This window comes from Amyelois transitella, chromosome 12, assembly GCF_032362555.1.
Source record: "Amyelois transitella isolate CPQ chromosome 12, ilAmyTran1.1, whole genome shotgun sequence".
Classification (NCBI taxonomy): Eukaryota; Metazoa; Arthropoda; class Insecta; order Lepidoptera; family Pyralidae; genus Amyelois; species Amyelois transitella.
The window spans coordinates 7725324-7735447 of record NC_083515.1 but is presented as its reverse complement, the minus strand read 5'-3'; the positions used below and the strand labels follow the sequence as shown (position 1 = coordinate 7735447).

General features: G+C 34.9%; 1 protein-coding gene across 3 annotated transcripts; it reads right to left on the bottom strand.

The window, feature by feature from the left end:
• Positions 1-330: 330 nt before the first annotated feature.
• LOC106142370 (facilitated trehalose transporter Tret1) lies at positions 331-10124 on the bottom strand. Of its 3 annotated transcripts, XM_013344108.2 has the most exons (8): positions 9868-10122; positions 8973-9070; positions 5455-5589; positions 5135-5218; positions 4370-4648; positions 2816-2936; positions 1601-1735; positions 333-1403 (listed from the first exon to the last, which is right to left on the bottom strand). In XM_013344108.2, exons 1-8 carry the CDS (start codon positions 9911-9913, stop codon positions 838-840), a joined length of 1464 nt encoding a protein of 487 aa, XP_013199562.1. In that variant the 5' UTR covers positions 9914-10122; the 3' UTR covers positions 333-837. The 3 variants fall into 3 exon arrangements, with proteins under 3 accessions (XP_013199570.1, XP_060803004.1, XP_013199562.1); XM_013344116.2 differs by lacking the exon at positions 5455-5589 and having other exon boundaries at positions 331-1403; positions 9868-10124; XM_060947021.1 differs by lacking the exon at positions 9868-10122 and having other exon boundaries at positions 332-1403; positions 8969-9069.

Here is a 10124-nt window from a genome sequence, read left to right as displayed (position 1 = left end):
TTCAAATCACGCCGCCACCGCACTCCACTTGCACGGGAAAATTGAATTCACCAGGTATGCACGGAATCCTGGATATTTTTACAAACTTTTTGGGAATAAATAAGGTGGACTTGTAAATGTAAGCGAGGTGTATTTGCCTTAAAATTTATACATTTCTGCCTCTGTACTGTGCTTTACTTTGCAACAGCGCTACTAAAAATATAAAATAAGAGAAATTTCTTTTTATGTAAGCCGCAGTTTTGTAATGTTATTTTTATTATTGTTTTCAAGAATACCTAAAAAAAATTATGATATTAATTTATGGACAGGTATGAAGAAAAACAAAATTTTGAAATCGTATAGTTTAATCACGAATTCAAAAAACACTGTTCTAAAAATCTTGGTATTTTTACTGTACTTGCACATAGGGAAATGATTGTAAAGTAATCCCTTAAAATCAGGATAGATTTAAAGTTATCATAGAAAGATTCTCGTATTTTGTATTCAACGTTAACCCTGTGGTCAATTGGTATATCTTTATCACAAATATATAGAAATTTATAGAAAACAAATGTTTTACCTAAACTAAGTGTCTTTCGCTCTTTGACAATGGCTCTATCTACCCCGTATGGGATAAGGACTTAATATGTATATGAAATACATTGAATTAATCTCTGATTTGATCTTGTTGAATACAAAAATCTTTCCTCGAATAAGCACACACATGCACTTGTTCATTTAAAACTTCTATTAAAAATATTTTATTATAAATACACAGTAAATATCACAGCGTGTGGAGGCCCTCATTAATTTTCCCTGAAAACTTGGTAATTGTGCACTATCACAGCGAAGTTTTCATTAACTCTGTTTCTCTAACATCGGTTTCAATTCAGTGGAATTATTAACAACTACCGTCGTCGCATTCGATACAATGTCACTATTGTCATAGTACTTGCCTTGCATCAAAACTTGTATTTCTCCCAGAGACTTTCCTTTCGTTTCAGGCACTATGAAATAGGAAAATATAGCGAATGCAAAAGAAACTGAGGTGAAAAAGCAAAATACTCCGAAAGAGCCTGACGCGTCTTTTAGTTGTTGGTATGTTTTGGTGACTAGGAAATTGAAGGAGCCTCCAAATATATTCATGCTGGTCATAGCGATTGACTTAATGTTCAAAGGGTATATTTCTCCTAAGATCGCGTAACTAATTGAGCCGTAGCCTAGAGTGGAGATCACGCTGGAGAGGACTATTCCGATGAATACAACTACGGCGTAGGAACTGAGGTTGTCTTGGTCGATGAGAAGTATCTCCTGGCAGAAGAAGTAGGCGGTGACGAGGCACAGCGACAAAGCTGTTCCCACGTAGGAGTAAATAAGAAGCGGACGACGACCTACTCTGTCAGCTATCACTGACGACATTACCCCTGAAACACGGCAAAGACCGTTAAAGTATCATTTCAGATTATCTGCAAATCTAACTGGAGTTGTTCTTTTAAAAATAAACAGACCACGGTCAGGAGCCCAAAGTATGCATAGGTCTCCAGAGTAAAGAGGGAGCAATCGGGATTAAATTAGAGATGGTACGAAATTAGAAGATGGTGGTATGTGAAGAAATACAAACCTACAAGAAACCTTAGTGCCCCAAAGATGATGAAGACTGTGGCCAGGTTGACCTGGTAGTGGCTGTCCTGAATGATGCGGCCCAGGTAGTGTTGGATCACTATCGTGCCGCTCATCACTTGACCGACTTTTAGCCCTAAAATAAAATTAAATTATATGTTAATGCCTATCATTCTGGCTCCAATTATAGAAATAGAATATAAATCAGAATAATTAGCTATGAATTATGAATAATTTAGAAATTATTTTGTAAAATTGATGTTTTCATTACCAACAATTCAAAATTGTACCTAAAGTGCATCATATATTCGTGAAAACCGGTAAGCTTAATTACTGTTTCATAAAGCATGTTATAATTATTGGCTGATTAACATGAAAATGTAAATATAAACATTGTAATAAAATATTAAAGGTTTTCCGGTGAGTCGCTGACTGATAGACAAATTAAAGCTCGGCAAAACCTATAGGTTTAGAGATTTGAAAAATGGGCATGTTGATTCCTAGGGGTGATTTTCCGAAATTAACTGAATATTTTATTTTACGCGGGCGTATATAAGTTTTCTATATGGTTCCAACTGTCGATTTCATTTCTTTTTGACGATATCGTTGAATAAAACTAAAGGACAAAAGCACGACGATCTAGCGCGCCAAAGAGTAAGGCATGTGATATTAAATCTAAGTATTTAAAAAAAAATGCAACATTTGTATCTAAAGTTTAAGCAAATGCCATCTAACGAGTTTCACGAGAACTTTCGCGATATTTTAAGCGCTTCTTTTGCTTCTTACTGTTTCAGCAATTTCAGAGCGACTCATGTTAAAGTCATAATTCCAACACAGATGGTGTTATACCTATTTAATATTTCTTACATATTTAGCCCAACTATAAAACTTAATACATAGAATATTCTACTCATAGAATATCATATAACTTCAAATCTGATAACTACTATTTTTTAATTTCTACAACCCGGTACTCCATAAATAATATTAGGTTACATACACCAGATACTTAAATTCTTGTTAAACTAAGTACTTTAATTAACCTTCTATACGACTTGAATCTCTGTCGAAATATTAATAGACAAAATACAACAGCATCACATCCGCTAGTTACATATGCGTGCAATTAATTCCATCATCACCATAGGTTTTCGAGATTGTTGGCTCTGTCTACCCCGTAATAGATGAAGACAGACATACATAATATTAAACTTACCAGCCCCGATGAGCAATGCCGTGCGGTATTGTTTGCCGGTAAAGAGTTCTTTAGCCGAACCTGAGTGGCGCATGTCTTTCGTTACGTCTGATCGCATTACAGATAAGTCGTCTTCCAGTGCCTGTCAAATTATTTGAAGAATATTAAATAAGTGCCGTGTGGTTCCCGGTACCAATACAAAAAAGAATAGGACCACTCCATCTTTTTCCCATGGATGTCGTAAAAGGCGACTAAGGGATAGGCTTACAAACTTGGGATTCTTTTCTAGGCGATGGGCTAGCAACCTGTCACTATTTGAATCTCAATTCTATCATTAAGCCAAATAGCTGAACGTGGCCATTCAGTCTTTTCAAGACTGTTGGCTCTGTCTACCCCGCAAGGGATATAGACGTGACCATATGTATATGTAATATTAAATAAAGATCGTTAAGCGGTGAGGAAGTGGAGGTGGGCGGGGCACATCGCTCGAAAGGACCGTGGGCGATGGACGCGGCGACTGACGACGAAAAAGATAAATAGAAAAATAAAAAATAAAAAAGAGCATGTTGAAATTTTTGTCATTAATCTTCTGACGTTCGTCCCGGTTGCCTCGTCACTTCTCTAGTGAGTAACCCAGGAAGCACCTTATTAGCCATGATGCTGGACTGGGTACGTCAGATTTTTACACGGGGCGACTCCCATCTGCGCTCTACGAGCTCTGTTGGGGAACCTATAAGATGATCTAATAAGGTTTTATTATAATTAAGGGAAAGGCTTATAAGCTTGGGCTTAAAGCTGCACTTATTCTTTTGGTATTTCAAGACTATTGGTACCCCGTAAGGGATAAAGACGTGATATAATGTATGTATGTATAATGTAGGTTAATCGTTTCTCTGACAAACGTGTGATGTGGCGACCTTATGATAACACTATCTTTGTGGCACCTGCTTTTCATGGCCAATGTCGTAAATAAAAATACATGTCGTATGTTTAATTACAACTTTTTTCATTAAAAAGTAGCTGAAATACTGTAACATTTACAGTCTTTGAAAATTGCCAAACAGACACTTATATCTTCCCGGTTACATCGGCTGCGTTATTTCAGGGCCCAGGGTCCACTAACTAAATAATCAAAGTTGACAAAGTTTCGTGTGGTTCCTGGCACCAATACAAAAAAGAATAGGACCACTCCATCTCTTTCCCATGGATGTCGTAAAAGGCGACTAAGGGATAGGCTTATGAAATTGCGATCCTGTTTATTAGGCGATGGGCTAGCAACCTGTCATTATTTGGATCTCAATTCCATCATTAAGCCGAGCAGCTGAACGTGGCCATTCAGTTTTTTCGGGACTATTGGCTCTGTCTACCCCGTAAGGGATATAGACGTGACTATATGTATGTATGTATTGACAAAGTTATTGGTTTTTAATATCGACTATCGTCTGTCATCTGCAACCCTTAGACTAGACCAGAACATTGAGTAAAAAAAAAACAAACAAAGTTTAGGATAGGTTGAATGATGTAATTTATTTAAAGCCGAGTTGACGTAAGTATAAGTTACAAACAAGCACTCACCTTTTCATCTTGATGACCTCTTAATCTTATCAGCGCTTTTCTTGCATCATCCACCTTTCCCTCTTTTAAATAAAAGTATGGTGACTCAGGGACCAAAGAACAAGAGATGAAATAACAGATGGGTAAACTCAAAATCATATAGTTCAAGGTATAGTACGATACGAAAGGTCCAATGACCAAAGTCAAAAAACTGCCGAAGTTGAGCATAAATCTACTTTGTACTGATAGAGTCCCTCGTATTTCTTTGTCAGCTATCTCCGCTAAATATATCGCAGATACCTGAAAGTTAAAATAAAATAAAAAACTTGACCTGACCTTTCACCAGGACGTCCCTGAATTGATCAAGATTCGCTGCATGAAAGGATCGTGGCAAGTGCGGAAAGATGAAGTTTCTGCCTATCCCTCCGGTGAAGAGGCATGATGTAGTTTTTTAATGTAGAATCTCTGATGTAAACAAAATTATCTCTGACCTTTTAAGTAGTGGATGAACGAAGTTGACCAAAGAGGTCTGGAAATGTTTATTAATATAAAAACGTAATGTGATTCATATCATTAAGATTTTTATAAGCCAAATATATATTCTGTTCGCAAAATAAAACCACCCTTAAGAAAATAGACAATACTCCTATATCACAAATACAATAGCAAAAAAATTTTCACTCTAATGGCAATAAACTTCTTTCACATTCTTAAAGGGTAATTTCATCTTTTTTAAATAAGTAATAAGGTTCGAGTATTGTGTAAGTATGTAATGTAGGTACTTACAGTCCCGCTCATGCCGGCACCGACGCCCCATAAAAACCTTGTGGTGCAGAGAAGCCAAACATTTGATGAACAAATCATTATTATCTGAAACAAAATGTGATATTTGTACGGAGTGGCCGAAGGACACCATTTCTACAGTTTCGAAAACACAGTAGTTAACTAAAAAAATTTAAAAGTACCGTTACGAACTTTGTTCTTATATATTTTTTTTTATTTAGAAGAATAGGTATGTTTTTCTTTTAAAACTAAATACCAAGAAGAATTTTAATGCTCCGATCCCGAAGGAAGTTTGATTTAGAATCTCAACAAATGATGCTAACCGTTCCAATGGCCATAGGAAACGCGCTACCCTGCAGTGTGGCCCGTCTTCCAAACTTGTCTGACACGAATCTGCTGGTCAGGCTGCCCACTATAAAACCTGGAGACGATATCGCTACGATCCATGATATTTCTGACTGTAAAATCAAAAAAGATTATACATGTCAGATTATTATTAGTCTATATCCCTTGCGGGGTAGACAGAGCCAACAGTCTGAAAAAGACTGAATGGCCACGTTCAGCTATTTGGCTTAATGATAGAATTGAGATTCAAATAGTGACAGGTTGCTAGCTTATTGCCTAAAAAAGAATCCCAATTTTGTAAGCCTATCCCTTAGTCGCCTTTTACGACATCCACATGTATTAATATTACGCGTCCGATCAAATCATATTAATATTCAGTGGATGTTACTTGAACATTTTTTTCGCAACAAATAAGCTTTAAGACCAGACCAGAGTAGCACCATTACTTTGGTGGATTTCATGAGAGGAGTAGTGTATCGAAAATTCGCGAGAACGGATTATAATTATTAAGGTAACCATACTAGTAATTATGGTAACCAAAACATTCTTATTAGGTACTTGCATTACAAAATAACATGGAAATGTCCACAATAGCACCATAAAGATGAATAAAATAAAACAATAGATTAACATTTTTACTTCCAAGTCAATGCAGGTAGTAATGTCAATTATTTGTTCGTCTGTAAATGCGTATTTTATGTAACGATGTATACATAACTCCTAAAAATAATGTCCGAGTAAGGATGTACATAGGTAGGTATATTTTCACAATGATTCTGACGACAAACATTACGTAAAAACCGGTCAAGTTGTGAAATTTCCTCATAATAGTAAACCGTTTTTATGGTCATCAACATCAACCATCATTATTGCCGTTTTACCTATGTTTCCGATAATATATACGAGTACATAATGGATGTCGTAAAAGGCGACTAAGGGATAGGCTAATAAACTTGAGATTCTACTTTTAGGCGACGGGCTAGCAACCTGTCACTTTATATGAATCTCAATTCTATCAGTAAGCCAAACAGCTGAACGTGGCCTATCAGTATTTTCAAGACTGTTGGCTCTGTCTACCCCGCAAAGGATATAGACGTGATTATATGTATATATGTATGTTTTTACATAATGTATATCACGACTACTATCGCTAACGGGGTAGACAAGACCAACAATCTCCAGAAGACTGAAAGGCTACGTTCAATATAATTGAAGCACATAGCTAGCGGTTTTTTTTACCTCGGGACATCGCAATTTATTATAGCAATTTCAGTAGCATGAAGATAATTTGCTGCAAATTTGGTACTTAAATATTGCTTTTCCGGTTTTACCAGCTGTGAAATAGTCTGATTGCCCTACGATTTTGCAAGTTATGAGTTATTATTGTTGGAGCCTAACTAAGGAGCCGAAACATAATGTGGACCAGCGGATAGTTTGAAAGGACCATTTGAGGAGCCGAAGCTGAAATGAATGATGAATGTACAAGTTTCCTTATTATGTTTTCCCTTACTATAAGAGCACCGGCTGGCAACCAAACTAATTTACTTGTCTACAGTATTTCCAGTGTGCTCTTTTTTGTTTATCAAGGGGGAAATATTTTATTATGCGACCCACCGGGTCAGTGGAGTGCGACCCGGGAGAGTGTGGCACCCAATGTGTCAACTTACACCTCTCCGCTCTCTAGAAATGTTTCACTAACAGACTCCCGACTATATATATATATAACCTGAAAATTTTGCAAGAATTGTTCTAACTATTTGTGAAAACCACATAAAAATCTGCCCAGAAATTTAATAATAATTTAGATGCGGCGCAGTTAAATCTTTAAATGTGGTAAGTGATTTTATCCTCTATATTATTGTACTGATAAAAGAGATTCGTCCATATCCATTAAATGTTTGACACTGTAACATGATAAAGTAAAAGATTAAGTGTGTTTTGTCACTTCACTGTTTTTGAAGTCAAGGGCACTAGAATTAACAGTAAATAGGTAAGAAGTTTAACGATAAGGTTTTTATGTAAAAGGTTTTTTTCTTGAGGTAACATTAATTGAAAGACTAATAATTTTACTTAAAATTTTAAAATAAAAATATTTGACTTTCAATGTTTCCAATAGAAATGTTTTAGCCTAGATACTTAGTAGTACTAAGTATTTAGGCAGAGACTACCGTCATTCTACTATATACAATCCGTCCGTACTTCTTGTTTAATTTACATTCGTTAATCTTTTCATGCAAGCTATTAAGTTAAGAAAATGTATGATGAGATTAATGACTGTTTTAACTTTAACTACTAAGGTTGAAACAGATTGAGAGAGTAAAAAAAAAATTGTTTTTTCGTGGATTGTACGGACCCGAGAAATCGTCGGTACTGGTTTATCATTTTTATAGAATTTTTCTTAAAGCTTTGTTCGTGTGGTAATTCTAAAGAATAAAATATAAGGATATTTAAGTCCAGAAGGTCTATTCTGTCGCCGTACTAAATTTTACTGAAAATCATTGCAACAGTTTTTCAGTTAATTCGTTACAAAAATAATACAACTATAGTCATAGCCGAAATGAATTCCAGAAAAACCCATACTTTTTATATCTTTAAAATATTTATTTGGTTGATGTATTGCGCGTTTTTTACATACCAGATGGTAACAGACATTATATCAATACCCGTAAGTTCAAATTGTTAAAAACAATATCACGACGTTCTCACGGTTTTTCATATGAGTCATTATACGATCTACAAACAAGAATGTGAGATATTTTAAGAGTATTTAGCACCATAGATTTGCAAACTTGATCTTGTAATAAAACTGGATAGAATAGACCACGGTATTCGGTTGATTCAACAAATTATCCCCATACAATAAACGTGTTTTTTGGTATATTAATAATATTATTGTTTTAATGGAATTAAAAAATTTGTTACAAAATTCAGCTAGCTAGTTTTCACGGTTTATGAGATACAGCCTCGTCACAGACGGACAGACAAACAGCGGAGGCTTAGTATTAGAGTCCCGTTTATACCTTTTAGGTACGGAACCCTGAAGACAATAAAAACTAGTGTCTCATTCTTTGTTGCGGCGTTTTTTATTTTCTCTCACGCAATGATCTTTAGGTTGTTTGACAATTATTAAGCGATGTATAGTATCCTATAGTAATGAATAAAAATTTTGAATTTCGAATTTTTTTTTGTTGTCTGAAAGAGGTTCAAAAGTCTTTGAGTTCATCGTCTATGTAAGTTTATAGATTAAACTAACTATTGCCCGTGACTTTGTTCGCCGTATAAGTTCACTAACATCACAATACATAAAAGCTGACCCCCTGTTTTGCCCTCTCAGACGGATGGAGGAGGATAATTTTTTGTAGGTATACCAGATTGTAAGTCGGTAACCGGTTCAGCAGTTTACTATTTATTCCTTACAAACAAGGATTTCTACTTTTATAATAATATTAGTTAAGATAGATAGATAAACATTTCAGATAACTATATACGTACTTACGTCTGATAACTGGAAATCTGTCTGATTATCATGAAACTTCGGTATAACTGAAGTAGTCCATGTCAATGTCACGCCAGAAGTAACGGCAGCCAAGGATACTGGAAGTATACCAATTAGTTAGACCGCCCTCGAAAAAGAAGATTCTCAATTCGACGAGATGTTAACATTTTCTGGTTCATTTGTTACAGCCGCCAAATATGTATATTGACAGTGAACCAGTTTAAGACCGACTTAAAAAAGGTCAAGTTGATTCGATACGATGTTGTTTCATGGGTTTTGACTTCATTCGATACTGTCGGTACCGCAAACCCCGTGAGGAATAAAGGCGTGATTTATGTTAATTGACTATCGATATTTTGATGGTTATTTTTTGTTTGAAAGGTTTGGGTGAGTTACTGTCACAAGAAATTGCAATAATATCCACCGTTTTGTATAATTTATTTAGAAATTATATAATATCTTACATAAATTATTCTGATTTTTATAAACAGCGCAATAACTAATCACATACGATTTAAGAGTTATTATTTTAATTCACTTCTATACATTTTATTTTATCATATCATAATATCTTTATAATTCTGGTAAACTAACAAGGAAAAGGTAAAGTTATTTCTTACCGTAATACAAATAGGTACAACTAACTTTAAATTTCAGAGTATTGTCAAAAAATATTCTTTTGGAAAAATATTTTGTTAGTTAGGTTGTACTAAGGTAATTCAACAACAGTGCTTTAATATATCTGTGCTAGATCGCTTACAGACAAAATCACAAAAAATCACTTATAAACTTTTTATAAATTTATAATTATTTCGTATGTAAGTAATACTAAAATTTTATGACATTTAAATTAAATAAAAAAAAATAACTATTTACAAATATGAATAAAACCAACCTGCTAAAGCTACGAAATACTGCACAGTCTTATCGTTTGCCTTCATCTCTATTACACGGAAAAAACTGAATTGTGATAGCAATAATAATAAAAACTAAACCGTGTCGTTTGTGCGAGTTTTCCGGCGTGACGAACCATTTAACTATTTTTTTAATAGTTCTTCTAAATCACTACACTTATAGGTACGTCATCCCAACATGATCTCCACACATACTATGATGGACATCGGCCAACGATCTACGTAAATGTATGGACAT

What these genes read in the sequence shown, in the direction of transcription:
- LOC106142370 (XM_013344108.2), bottom strand. Translation starts at nt 9,913, where the DNA reads ATGAAGGCAAACGATAAGACTGTGCAGTATTTCGTAGCTTTAGCAG. An exon ending in GTATTTCGTAGCTTTAGCAG is followed by an intron (nt 9,071 to 9,867) that starts GTTGGTTTTATT and finishes GTATACTTCCAG; the next exon opens with TATCCTTGGCTGCCGTTACT. An exon ending in CAGATTTCCAGTTATCAGAC is followed by an intron (nt 5,590 to 8,972) that starts GTAAGTACGTAT and finishes TTGATTTTACAG; the next exon opens with TCAGAAATATCATGGATCGT.